Source organism: Gymnodraco acuticeps, unplaced genomic scaffold (genome assembly GCF_902827175.1).
Source record: "Gymnodraco acuticeps unplaced genomic scaffold, fGymAcu1.1, whole genome shotgun sequence".
Classification (NCBI taxonomy): Eukaryota; Metazoa; Chordata; class Actinopteri; order Perciformes; family Bathydraconidae; genus Gymnodraco; species Gymnodraco acuticeps.
In genome coordinates this window covers 1,821,267-1,835,404 of record NW_022990673.1, presented here as the reverse complement: position 1 = coordinate 1,835,404, position 14,138 = coordinate 1,821,267, and the positions used below count along the sequence as shown (strand labels likewise).

General features: G+C 39.4%; 2 protein-coding genes across 2 annotated transcripts; both read right to left on the bottom strand.

The window, feature by feature from the left end:
- Positions 1-187: 187 nt before the first annotated feature.
- Positions 188-4,467, bottom strand: si:ch211-121a2.4 (transmembrane protein 205). The gene is made up of 4 exons (XM_034229685.1): positions 4,330-4,467; positions 3,030-3,235; positions 2,432-2,595; positions 188-2,346 (listed from the first exon to the last, which is right to left on the bottom strand). Exons 2-4 carry the CDS (start codon positions 3,127-3,129, stop codon positions 2,044-2,046), a joined length of 567 nt encoding a protein of 188 aa, XP_034085576.1. The 5' UTR covers positions 3,130-3,235; positions 4,330-4,467; the 3' UTR covers positions 188-2,043.
- Positions 4,468-5,001: 534 nt separating this feature from the next.
- dhcr24 (24-dehydrocholesterol reductase) lies at positions 5,002-13,610 on the bottom strand. The gene is made up of 9 exons (XM_034230066.1): positions 13,257-13,610; positions 11,898-12,053; positions 11,086-11,191; positions 10,475-10,593; positions 8,624-8,887; positions 8,398-8,541; positions 6,580-6,777; positions 6,314-6,492; positions 5,002-6,064 (listed from the first exon to the last, which is right to left on the bottom strand). Exons 1-9 carry the CDS (start codon positions 13,485-13,487, stop codon positions 5,911-5,913), a joined length of 1,551 nt encoding a protein of 516 aa, XP_034085957.1. The 5' UTR covers positions 13,488-13,610; the 3' UTR covers positions 5,002-5,910.
- Between the last annotated feature and the right edge of the window lie 528 nt (positions 13,611-14,138).

Sequence of the window (14,138 nt, the reverse complement as noted above, 5' to 3'; positions counted from 1 at the left end):
AGCTTAACATCCTAAATGTAATCTTAATAACTGGCTTTTTTTTAGTGTAGCATACTGAAAAACTGAGCTACAGCTACATAGAAGAATCTGTGTTAATTTAGTCAGTTTTGCCCGAGGCAATATTTCAAATGAATAAACATTAAAATGGGTAAAGCACCAAACAGGACATATTTGAACACAACAAAAATAATTGAAACCATTTCAAGGCATTTATGAAACAAACCTAATATCATACATTAATTACAGCTCATGGTGTCTGTCCTCACTGGTCTTTAAGTTACTTATACCGTGTTTCCACTGTGCCGTACTGCTTTACTCGACTTACATTCAGCATTACACAACATAACCCATTACCACAAATACATGAAGAAACTGGCATAAGTGTCCAAGGATTAAAAGAAAAATATCTTCGAAACTTAAAAAATATATAGCTTTTGTGTTCTGCACAAAACTGTCAATTGATTCGCATTCAAATGTTATATTAATTGAAACTGGGTGAGTTAACGGGAAACAATAAAAAAGGATGTGTACAGTTTAAAATCAGTAAATATTGCATTGTTTACGCATAAAACACTAGAAAAACAGGACAAATCGATAGAAGAACCTAAGCAGGTACAACAAGGAGAGTTCATCATACATGGAGAGCTTTGTTTACATCATTAGACCAGAGATCTGTGCACAAAACAAACATGATAGAAAGATATTCAAGCTTTGACAAAAAAAAAAGTGGTGACACCTGAGAAGTGAACAGCACAGAACACTCATGTGCCAGTACTACTAATAAAAAAAAAGGATTTGGCTTCAATTCTTATCATGGCTGCATCATTTTCCCCACAGCTGTTCAAACATATTCAGACTCACGCTATGTGGAGTGGTTCGAGAACAAAGCTAAACACACTTGAGGAATTAAAGATAAATACCCGAGGGCTTTGTAAATCTTTAAAATTCCTTCACCAGTATATATAAAGATATGATCAGTGGAGGCTGGGTTTATTAGTTAGAAGGGCTGAGTGCAGAGATGTAATTCAGGTCATTTCTAAAGAGCCCTAGAAGGAACGCAAAGTGGTATTGTAGAGGAAAGAAAAAGAAGTTCAGAAAATAATTCCCACTAAGTTTTTCTGGGATCTCCATACTATTATTATTATTATCACTACAGGTATTTGGTTGAAATAGACCCACATCATCTCAGCAAGTCTCAACAAAACTAGACTAACCTGTGCGGCAACCCAAAAAAACGTATGGCATTTACACCAATGCATAATTTACAAAGCAATACACTGAAACATTTGATAAACACCAACAAATCCAAATTCCAATAAACAAATAAATAACCTTTGGTGCAAGTGTGTTGGTCTAAAGCAGTAATACCACATAATAAAAAGGTTTGAACCCTTCTCTTTCTAGCAGCAAGCAGCTAGGAGAGCTAAAGATAGGTAACATTTCCCTTTATGGCGGCTCTTCAGTTGAGCCAGACAAACCTGCGCCACTACACCGTTACGTTTTCAAACCGCACCCAAACAGGAGGAGCAGGACCGAGCCGCATGACATAAATGTGCCTCTCTTTTGCTAAATAAGATAAAAAGGATGCAACATATTTGGCTATTTATTTTCTCAAAAGGTGTCTGGTGCTGCATTACAAGGTCTTTTTAAACGTCCCTCATGTTCCAGGTTCCTGAAAGGTACCACATTTATATTGGTGAAGGGAAATATCAAGGCAGTCAGCCGCCGCAGCTAAACTAGGTGAAAGGTGAGGCATTACTCATTGCAACTGATTTGTTTTCCTACAACCTTTAGCAGAGACATGCAGCTTCAGTGACCCTGATTTTATTGGCAGCTGCACTATATGCATTATATGAATCCCCAAGGCACATGAAGCTTACCTTACTTTTTACCTCATAACTTAAAGGCAGAGAGAGAAAGATATAAGTATTAAATGTATAACTTATTGCTTCAATTCAAAAAATAGAAGGACTTGAGTTTATAGGGGTGAAATGGGAGTGACTATTATGCAGAGATGTAACAGTCCAGCTGCTCTCTGTCAGTTTAAAGTTTGCTGAGGTTCTCAGCCATGTAACAAAGACTGTAGAAGTTGCAGCCGATGCAGCAGAGGTTACAGAGGGAGGACAGCAGTCTGTACAGCCACAGGCGACTGCTCAGGTGTCTGTATTTCACATCTGTCTCACACAGCTTGGCGTAAGCTTCGCGGTTCGATGACAAGCCGATGTCCTGTCCCAATCCGCACGCCTGCTCGATCAGGTGCATATCTGCCATGATCTCTGATGTCATTTGTCCAAACCACTGAGCGTTGACAGCTGAAACTGTCACCGACACAAAGAAAATGAAGATCTGGTGGGGACAGAAGAGTCAGAGATTAAAAAGATATTCAGAAATTGGTTTTATGTGATTTTATGTTTTGGAACAAGCAACACACCTGAAATGCTTCTCTTTCGTCCAGCAGGTCGCTGGGATGATACACAGCGTAGATAGTGAGGTTAAAGAAGGCACAAGCTGAACCCAAGTGGAGGTAGAACGGTACAAGACGACTCTGGATAAACCCATAAGTGTGTCTATTCAGGTGGTTGTCCATCACAAAGCCTGAGCAGAAAAAAAAAGTCATTAGCACTGCTGGGAATCTCTTATTTCCACAAGAACAATATGACACAAACAAGGTTTAGTTTATTAAAAAACTATGACTTAAGTGGACCTTTGGTCATTGGGGACCAAGCTCAAACTAAAGTAAGTCAGGGCCGAGGCATAAAAAGCCACCATGAAAAAATTGTTTGCTCAGATACAACTGTGGTCCTGCTTACAATTGGCATAAAAAAGCATGCTAGGTGTTCCAAGTGGATAGATCTAAATTCGAGTAAATGCATCCCGAGATGTACTTTAACACACAGTGTGATTCAAATGATCGGGACAAACTGGAAGAACCCATAACTCATTATTGTGTGGTTCATAGCATGACATCCCTTGCCTTTATCTCCAACTGTATTTTTAATCATGCGTGTGTCTGTGTGCGTTGTACCAACTTGAAATGAAGGTGACCCATATCTGCATCCCCCAGTAGGAGGAGAGCAGCACCAGCTGCAGCAGCTTGACTGTGAGCGTGGGCTCCGTGTCAGTGGACATGCTTCCTCTTCAGTCTCTCCGGTCTGGACTCCACGGTAATCTCCAAGAAAAACACCGGCGTCCAGCAAGGCAAGCGATGCTCGATACTTAACTCCAGTCAGAGCCTCTGCACACATACATAATCATAAGGATAATAAGGACACATGCTTTCTTCTCCATTCAGTGATATGGAATAGTCGGTTGAAATTAGCAGCTGCACAATTCAACAAAATCTGTTGTTTTTTATATTTGCAATGTTATCCTTATCTGTGTAAACTGCCAACAAAGAATATAGTATTTTATTACGTGTGCTTGTATGTATCTATTGGTTGCAATCTTTTCTTTTGTCTTTTTCCCATCCTTCAAAATGTCTTTCTCTATTGGACAGAGATATACCCTGCCTGGAGAGTGCCCCCGATCAAGCGTCTTTGGGGGTTTATTGCACATCTTCTTTATATTTTCTGTTGTTAAACATATATTTATTTATCCGTAAAGTAAATAATAAAGAAACATGAAGTAAGCTGAGCAAACTGGGTAAAAGTGAAAGTGGGTTGTTAAACCCAGTCACTTGCTGATATGCAGACTGAAAGTGTGTGTACTCATCCACACCTTTTGATAAGAAATGCACACATATTGCTACTGGTTCAGCAACAACTTCCCTAATAAAAAACTTACAGTTTAGTGTTGTATTTCTTTCATTGCTGCGTTCAGTGCCATACACGGTGTACCCTAAATAAAGCGGGTTATTGTCTCGACTGTACGCATTGTGTGGACTTATATCAAACCAGTAGGGAAGTGAAACTGCATGTGTTCACATCGCATTAAAACAAACTTCTAACTGCTAATTAAAGGAAGTCAACTAAAAATTGGCAGGCTATAAACATACGACAGTGTAACCGAAAGCTGCTCCCCGTGTTACTAACAAACGAAGCAAATCTCTCAAAGTCACCTTTGCGAAACAAATAGTCTCGAAAGTAACACCAGCTATTGATATTTACTAAGCATGCTGTAAAACCACTGCGTAGTTGGCAATATTGTAACTGCACTCACTAGTGTGTTAGCAGCTAATGTAAGCAACTCAGTCTGCTGAAGTTAACTCAGCGAGAGTTAGCTACAAACTGTTACTGTAACATTAGCTGCAGACACCAGCCCTTATAATCTTTAATTAAACAGTTACTTCAGACTATCACTTTATTGCATTAACTCTTAAGTACAGCCTACCTGTTTCCAATATTTCCGTACAGCTTGTTTAAGACGTTCTTCCGATCTGACAGTAGATGTACCTGCTGAAGGAAGCTAAGCTAAATTCAGTGGGGAGGGGCCATTGGTCTGCTAGAATATCTACACACTATTTCCCTGTCACCCCTCCTTGAGGAATTTAAAGTGTGTGAGAGGTCATTCCTGCAGGCACCTTCACACCTTAATTAACAATATTGCATGTTTCTTGTTATATTACAGGAAACCATTCAAACTCATCTCCACTTATCAACCAGTGTGTGTAATGTAATAAAAGCAATTTCAGATTAACAAAGTATATCTTCTTCTTCTTCATTGATATAACACCTTTAAACAATCATGCAGCCCAAGGTACTTCACATAACTATATTTAAAACAGCTAAATTAATAACTATATTCGTATGTAATTGGAAAATGCACTCAAATCCAATAGAAATAGAGCTGTCTTATTCCAGTGTAGTCATATAACGCCACAGTGAGCCTTTAGGTCTCATGATATAGAAGCTATTGAAAAAAAACAGTTTTAAATAAAAAAACGGTTGCATTTTTTTACATTTACATTAAATAGAGAAGGCACTGAAATCAAATAAAGAGAGCGGTGTAGTGTCATATAATGCCAAGTTGGAATCTTTAGGTCACATAACATGGAAGCTTTTGAAAAGATCTATGAGTTTTTTAATAATCAAAGATTGCATTTTTTATTTATTTACATTAAACAGAAAAAGCAATGACATCCAAAAAAAGTAAGTGTGTCCTACTTGTCCAGTTATTCAGTTATTCAAACCAAAGGAAATAATTGTCAAGAAATATCCATTTATTTAACTATATGCAATCCCATGTTAAAGGATACAGAAGTATACAAAAGGAACACAAATATAAGTTTTACAATGTGCTGGGTGAATCTTGACAATGTTTGGGTGACAGCTGTGAGTCCCTAATACTAGTGAAGTGAAGCATGGTATTGTTCCCTAAGAACTTCAGACATATCTTTTTTTAAATCATGAGAATTATGTTTATTACAGATAAGAGTTTTAAATCCTTAGTCCTGGTGCTATGACATTATTATGATATAGAAATAGGTGTCCTATAAGTGACAATATAGTTGTTTGGCATCTTTTCCCCTGTATATCTTTATTTGAAAACATATATTTAATTGTATGTATAAAGATAATTAGTAAGTGATGTTTTGAGTGTATGACACTTGTAGTTAAGGCTGACCTGTTAGTGAATGGTGTACAGACAAAAATAAAAAATAAATGTAATGTACACAAAGGTTGTTTATACAGTGCCTAACATACATGTTTAAAAAAGTTAAAAAAGATAACCTTTGTTTAAGGTTGTACAAAAAAAGGGAAAAGGAGAATACATTCGATAATTGTTAGCATTACAAATCTTGTGCTTTTGCTTCACATTGATATAAGACATAGACAAAAAAAAGTAATTATTTAGCTTAAATAGCAGTTCGCCCAAAATGTATCTTTGTTTAAATCAACTTTTTGTAGCCGTTGAGACACACCAAATATGAGTTGACATTGCCTCAGTGTATCTGTCACACAGTGATCGGGGTCAGTGTCGGGCAGATTTACAGATTTTGTCGTAAACCTCTGGGAAGGCCTCCTTACAGCCCAGTTCCTCTCTCAGTTTGTGATACAGCCGTCCATCAAACATCTCCCAGAACTCCTCTCGGTCCATGTACACATCTGCGTACAGCATCTGGAACCTGCAGGAGACAGAATGCACATGTATTAACTGCCTTGAGAGGCAAGTGGGGAAAACAATCCTATTTATTTTGATCCTTAAGTGTTGAGGCAGTTGAATTTGTTTTTTGTCACGATCAATACAACCAAGTGTTTGTTGTTATATGTTATGTGAATAAAATACTAATTTCAAAAGGCTAAAGTGAATCCCTACCTAATTCTCTACAATTATTTTTGCAAATGCTAAATTTCCTGTATTTGTTTAGACTTACCCATGCACTTCTCTAACAAACTTCTCCAGCTGTCGTGTTGATGCTTTAGCTTCAAAGTGTTTGACTCTTGGCTCTCCATAAGCCCCAATATCCACGTACAACTCGTCCTCTTGACCCTTGGGGTGCACCATCCCTCTGCCTGCAGGCAACAGGAAGGGACACAGCCACAGAGGGTACACCTGGAATAACACAATACACGCAGGAGTTTAACCAGGACTAATTACTATAAACAGCGGGTAATAATAGGCTTCATTCATCAGTCTTACGTCGATGTCCTGGTGGAAGCGCGTGATGGCATCCTGCAGATTCTTCATGGGTACCAGCATGTCCTGCACCACGTGGTGCTGTTCATAAAGACGTCTGATGGTCTCCCCCTGGGTGAGCTTCAACAGAGAGATCTTAGGAGGAACCATCCATCCGAAAACCCAGCGAAATATCGGGTTGTTACCAAATGGAATAATATCCTGAAGAAAGGACACAACATAAACAACAATGATTAAATATGATACTGAGGATGCCCTTATGTGATGCATGTTGCTTTAACTAGTGCTGGAACAATTAATCAATCAGCAAAACAATTTGAGGAAATGGTAGTTATTTATTAGGCAAAAAAGGCCAAACATTTGGTGATTTCAGTTTCTCAAAAGTGAAGAATTAAGAGAAAATTTAATATTTGGGTGTTTTGGGGTGTAGAATGACATTCAAGATCCTATCTTGGCTTATTGAAATGTGTGAATGTTTTTTGTATTAACCCTTTACCTCAGGTTTGAGATAATGAGGACGACAATCAATAATATTTTCAGTTATATTAGCTAAGACAATTTCTGCATAATGATAGCATTTCTACATTAAACCTTTTTCAAGATGAGAGAAGTAAAATCCAGTTGCACTCCTGTTATTTTCCAACAGAGGGCGCCCACACCTAGTGCCAAACACTCACATTTCAACATCCCACACATTAATGATGTCTATCACAAATTGTCGATTTATTCAAAGCATTGGTCAGCCTTCTTTCTTTCCAATTTTCTTCTGCACTGTCTACCAAACCCTTTCAAAAACACCAAAGGCCAGAGTAAGCCCCTGCAGGTATCTGTCAAACCAATACTATGCATAATTTATCACACAATTTACTGTTACAGTAAACAAAGGATGCCAAGCCCATCTCACTAATGGCTAATGGTGTGTGTGTGTGTGTGTGTGTGTGTGTGTGTGTGTGTGTGTGTGTGTGTGTGTGTGTGTGTGTGTGTGTGTGTGTGTGTGTGTGTGTGTGTGTGTGTGTGTGTGTGTGTGTGTGTGTGTGTGTGTGTGTGTGTGTGTGTATGACAGAGAAAGAACATTAGAGTGTAATAAAGCTGAGAGTGAGTGCTGCAGGAATAAGCCCTTGAACCTGATAATGAGTTAGCATTTCTGCATATCCGGTTCCCTTTTGATTTTAAGTCATCAGGTTATTTTATGTGTGTTTGGCTTGTTGCCTGAATAAAGTTATGTGGGTAACATAAACACATGAGATAGTTTCACATTTTGCTCCACAACATAAATACGTAAGAAATTACTGCAATTGTTATTTTTTTAATAGCCTTGGTTGCTAACAAGAGGCAAAATGAGCTTGTTGTTTATTTATTGTCTTTTTAACGCTTTTTACTTCTGGCAAATGAATTTGCGCTCCAAACATCTCATCACACTTATCTTGATTTTCATAATCTTTTGTTTGCCACAGAGCCTATGCGGTACAAAAATCCAATGGAAAACTCCCTATCGTGAACAGGGAAAGGTCACCCAATAAAAATACATCATCCCTGCAGCACTCAGTGTGATCCTAAGGGTCATGGGAACTGGTTGTGTGTGTGTGTGTGTGTGTGTGTGTGTGTGTGTGTGTGTGTGTGACAGCAATGTTTCTAAACATAAATGGACACTGGATATGAAAGAGAGTGGAATTTTGTGTGTGTGTGTGTGTGTGTGTGTGTGTGTGTGTGTGTGTGTGTGTGTGTGTGTGTGTGTGTGTGTGTGTGTGTGTGTGTGTGTGTGTGTGTGTGTGTGTGTGTGTGTGTGTGTGTGTGTGTGTGTGTGTGTGATGTTGTGAGTACCTGAAGCTCCCAGAAGATGCTACGGGTGTGTCTATGATAGTACTGTCTCAGAGGGACATATTCAACTCCAGCGGTGTCCTTTTTAAGGTAGCTCGCCACGTGTTTGAAGAACCAGGGTTTAAAGTGCAGGCCGATTCTATTAATCTGAAGTAAGAGAGAAAAAAGGAAGGTTAAATGTCATAAAACATGTGAAAATGAGTCAAATTAATGCTAACAAACACCTTACCTTATCAGGCTCAGCGTGGTCTGTCATGGTTCCAGTCATGATGACAGCGCTATCCAGAGAGTACTGGAGGCCCTCTACAAACGTGTTCTGCTTGTTCTCCGATGCTTCAGTGAAGCGTTTACAGATGTTCTCCAGGCCTCTGACCGGCTCATAGCTCAGCTTCACCCAGGCTTTAGCGGGGACTATTTTAATCTCAGCTGCAACCAGGAATCCCAAAGTCCCACAGGACCAGGGGACGGCGTGGAACAGGTCAGTGTTTTCCTCCTATGTGACAGAACAATGTCGTTTTTGACAAGAACATACTGCTAACATGTCTATGGTACATTTGTGGTTATGAATGTGGTCTCGGCTCTCTGGGATTCTAATGTTAGGCCAAGCATGATGGCTTTGACAAAACCATTAGCAGACCTCACAGCATTAGGTTAGGCCCTAGGGACTGGCTGAGAATTATTAGTGGAAGTGAGGGTCAGAAAAGTGGACAGCAGTTATGTCCTTTTGTTTTCTTTTTGGTGGGGGGAGGGCAAGGAACAGTCTTTCACTTTTTTCCTGCTCAAGATGTCTTCCATTCAAGCATTTCTACAGAGTTTACTGTTGTAAGGGAAACTTCTGTGTAGCAATGTAGTGGGAGTCACCGACTCAGGAAGGAGACACGGGGAGAGCAGAAGCTTTGATGTCAAACACTGATGGTTTATTTGGAGCTTCGGCCGGAGAATTCACATCACAAGTCACAGCAGCCACGATCTGACTGCACGGTAGAGTTGCCACGTCAATTCTGAAGAACTCTACCCCAGACCCATGTATTTAGCTAGTTCCGAGAGCATCATCAACATGCTGCATAACAAGATAGAATCATAACACCTCTATCAGCTGACGTCAACAGGCAGGAACATAGAATCATAACACCTCTATCAGCTGACGCCAACAGGCAGGAACATAGAATCATAACACCTCTATCAGCTGACGCCAACAGGCAGGAACAGGGAGACAGAACACTGAGAGCACAGCAGCCAAGGTTACGAGGTGCGTGTGCTCAGTCAGGACAGTTTGAACTGATAAACTGGGTCAAAGTTATGGGCCTTGGAAAATATTCCCCAACAACTGTAACAGAATAATTGAATATGAGAAACATGGCAATGGCGTGTTCATATGACACAGGAAGAAAGCTTAATAACAAACAGCACAGAACAAAATGAAACCCAGTGAGTATTTTCAGGAGTCAATAGTTATGTAAAATTGTATTTTGGTGATTTTTTGCCACGACGAACCAATGATTATATATAACAACAATTAAAAGTAACGTTCCTGCTAAAGAAGTAGATAATTATGTGGTGATGGTGATGTTACCAAGGTGACCTGGTTGAATGTGAGACTTCTGGCAGCAGTCAAATAATTTTGCTTATGAAGGTTAACTAACTGACTGAAATGGCATTCAAGTATCCAAGTGGGAGCCATGATAAGATCTGATTGAATTATCTTAAAGCCAATAAAAGGTGGTTTAATGTTTCCTTTTTTCTTTTCTTTAGCCCTAGGATACATTGGAACGTAAGAAAAAGCGATCATGCCCAAAATTCCTTGTGGCAGCAACATTTAAAAGTGACACTATTTGGTTGTTCAGGAAAACAAACATCAACAAGGATCATGATATATTTTCAAGATGCACTTTTAGTAGTTCATCTTCTGAGCATGTAGTTTCAACATGGCAGACCCACGTCAAAAGCGAATTCTGTCGTATAACTATATATCCTAACTTTGTAAGTACCGTCAAGGAAAATAAATCCGTAAAAGACATAGGACATAAGTCTTGTGACTTTCTACTGCAGCCCTGGAGTCAGAAGTACATCCAATACTCACCTCAGTGCAGCGTACTAAGCTGCCATCAGCTAGAACCAGCTCAAATGCGACACAGATGTGCTGAAACAGCCCGTAAATGTGAGAGGATGACTCAATGCCTGTACCCATCACCAAACCACCTGAGAGAGGAGAGAGAATAAAATATTTATTCTTGGTAATTCAATATCTAGCCAGGTGAGAAACAACAGCAGGCAAACACAAAAGCAGAGACTAGCGTAGCTGGCTGGGATTGAGTTTGTACAGTATGTGCCTGGTTGAACATCAGGATAAATGAATGTACCGCGGCCTGATGGAAAAACATTAGATTGTTGATACACAGTTTATAGCATCAGGAAATCCAATATGAAACTCGATCCAGGGGTGCTTCGAAAGCTGCAGCCATTTCCTCCCAGTTTCATCTTTGAGCGACAGCATCAATCCTCTAACACGATTAGAGAAGTCGTTGCTGCTCTAAACAGGATGCAGTGATTGATGGAGGAGATGCAGCATCTGCCTCACGGAACAATGAGCGGTGGAAATCAACAGTGCCTCTATTTCTAGAAACCGATCACAGATGATGCCGCTCTCTGATGGTTCTCCAGAAAATAATTCACAGTTTACAAATAACATACCCACAGTGAGGTCATCGAGCTCGGGCAGCACTGGCAGTGTCCAGCCAATCGAGGTGAGCAGAGCGGTCACCTGACCCATGTTGGCCAACGGCTCAACCCTCACCACCTAAAAAACAAAGATCACTTGAGTAAAGAAAACCCCATCAGGCTGACAACAAACATCCAGCTCACATTTTAATGAGTAGTAGCTTGAAAAGTGAATAATTACAATTTTTTTTTGTTCATACTGTCCTCCCCCCAAAAAAGAAAGAATATATTGTATAAAAAATGACTACTAAAAAAGTGACTGTTTCACAACTTGCACCTGTCGTAGATAAGCTACCCTACAACAAAGATTATGTCGTTTTTAGAAACCATCAGCAAATAACTTATTCTGTTGTTTAGGAAAATTGACGTTTTGATCCGTTCTATTGGTTATTAATAAAAACACCGGTTAAATGCTGAGATCTGGGAACATGGTATCAATAATTTACAGAAAATGTATGTGGCCAAAAACAGTTGAAGTCGGACGATCACAGAGGTTTAAAACAAACCCCCAGGCTAGCCAAATGTATTTTGGAAGAAAATAGTAGAATACTTTAAAAGGATTAGGCAGAGCATCCCTTCAAATTATGTTTTGCGTCCTTGTCTTTATTGTTCAGTTAAGGTGATGTCCCTCTTTGTGTGAGTAGCTTCTTGCTATACTGAAGCAAAGTGGAACTTTGAGTTTGTAGATGTTTAGCAGATATAATGTTTACCATGTTCACCATTCAACAGTTTAGCAGTGTTAGCATGCTGACGTTAGAGACACAAATTCTGTCGAATCCTCCTACCTGCTTCTTGGTGTCCACCTCCAGAATATCCATCATGTTGATCATGATGTTCTTATGTGTTTTCTTGTACTTCCCAACTCTGAGAGAAACTGTGAGCCAGCCTGGGCGACCTGTACACATGTATTTCTTACTGCCTTCCTTCTTCCACTCGCGCACCTGAAATGTGTCATAAGACATGAAACAGAGACAAACACATAGGGGATACACAGCATTACCAATATGTTGTGACAGCCATAGCTCTCAGTGTTTAATAAGAGAGCATTCCGGCCCTGTATATTGGTGTTAAATAAATCAAATGAATAAATCAAATGTATGTTACGATAATTTAGTACAAGCATGTTCAAACTAAATGTTTGATACTGTGTGCATTAGAAGTAATACATCCTCCAGTTGCATAAAAGCAGGTAAATGAGTAAGTGCATGAAACACTTGTTGTGTAATAATTGATTGATAAGATAACAGAGATAAAGCCATGGATTCTTACATCACAATGCCCTGCCAACAAAGTGTCCTAGCTTCCATGTTTAATTGAAAACAGTCTATAAACACTATAATTATAAACCCCTGTTGAACATGTCAATGATAGCCTACTCCTAATTTAGATACCACTATACATGACTGGTATAGTATTGGAATGGTATGGGGTATACTTGTCTATTCGTCACCTTGTCCAGCTTTGTGGTCCTTGTTACTAGCTGCAGTCTTTGTTAGTGAGTAGAGTGAGAGCAATGCTTGACCAATAAAGGTGATTAAGAAAACTCAGTTTAGGTAATTTAATTGAATCTCTGTTGCTGTAACCTCCCGTGACTTTTGGTGTTTTTTTCTTTTTTCAAAACCACTGATAACACATATCCTTGTGGTGGAATGCAAAATGTGTTGACACACTTGTATTTCCATTTTACGCTACTCCACTTCATTTTGGAGGAAAATATTTTACTTTTTACTGTTCTGCATTTATTTAGCACCCATACTTTCTATCTACATTTTATATACACACCCATGATAAGCTAATATGATATGATGCTGTAATACACAACACATCTCCAGTTTTTGAAAAAGTTAATAAAATTGGCTCCAGTTTGACAAACCTTAAAGTGATGTGACATTTATATATTGGTGATAAAAACAGAATAATATGTCATACTACTGAGAAAAGAGACATTTGGAGTACTTTTTCTTTTGATAGATGAAGTAAATATTACTGATGATATTTCTGTACTTCTAATTGAGTCAATTAAGAGACAATAAGCCAATTCAGGACTGTGACCTGTAATGGAATATGTTAAGACCATAGTAATGATTATTTTACCACACGCACCTGTGCACAAACACACAGTCACAGAGGATGAGACGGCTCACCTGTCTCTGGATGTCTCTCACTCGCTGGTCGTGCAGTTTGGGCGCAGAGCACATCTTGAAAATAATCCATACCCGCACATAGTAATACACATCAAATATAACGGAGAGCGGCAGCAGGAACAGACACACAAATATCCACCTCTGGTGAACGATCACGTAATCTAGACCTTTTACTTTGATCCACAGCAGAAAAAGAACGACCAGACCGGCTAAATACAAAAGCGGATCCATCGTTTCTGGAGAGATCAGATCCAAAGGTGCACGATCTCTAAACTAAAAGTATCTGGCTCACTTTTGAATTAAACTACCGCTAACCGCAGGGAAATGCATGTGGGGAAACTCTGCATCGATTCCTGATCGCCCCTTCTCTGCGATAGGTGAGCGATTCTAGGTGGGCGGTCAGCCACTCTCCTGCTCAACACTGATTGGTTAGGATGGCAAAAGAGGCGGGACCGGGTGCCAACGTTCCACTCTCATTGGTCTAACAAGTGACTGTGGGATCTTTAGAGCTGTAGCCTTTCTGAAATGTAACCAATCATAAAACAGCGAAGCTGTCACACCATGCACCATGCCTGTCCCTTACGGCTCTGTTACAACACAATGCCCATATCAGCCAGTCTGACGAGTAGAGATAGAAGTTTTAACACTGACGAAGCTTACTCTAACACAGTAAACAATTATTCGACCCCATCATTATTTGCAAGGGCCCCCCACTCTCTGATACTGGCACAACATCCCCGCTTTTAATTATCTCTTTAACACCCATTGTAAATGTGCTTTCAATGGATTTGGGACTTGAATTACCTCTTAAAACATATTTATATGCAAATGCATTCTCTTATTCTTCTTTTATTTTATCAAAATAGTTTATTTATTTTTTTA

Bases quoted from the DNA above. Each gene is read 5' to 3' on its own strand.
- si:ch211-121a2.4 (XM_034229685.1), bottom strand. From the start codon at position 3,129: ATGTCCACTGACACGGAGCCCACGCTCACAGTCAAGCTGCTGCAGCTG. The intron at 2,596-3,029 runs GTTGGTACAACG...TTTTCTGCTCAG, and splicing joins ATGGGTCACCTTCATTTCAA to GCTTTGTGATGGACAACCAC. The intron at 2,347-2,431 runs GTGTGTTGCTTG...TGTCCCCACCAG, and splicing joins ACGAAAGAGAAGCATTTCAG to ATCTTCATTTTCTTTGTGTC.
- dhcr24 (XM_034230066.1), bottom strand. From the start codon at position 13,487: ATGGATCCGCTTTTGTATTTAGCCGGTCTGGTCGTTCTTTTTCTGCTG. The intron at 12,054-13,256 runs GTGAGCCGTCTC...GACACATTTCAG, and splicing joins TGAGAGACATCCAGAGACAG to GTGCGCGAGTGGAAGAAGGA. The intron at 6,778-8,397 runs GTACTCACAACA...TCCTTTCTTCAG, and splicing joins GCATCTTCTGGGAGCTTCAG to GATATTATTCCATTTGGTAA.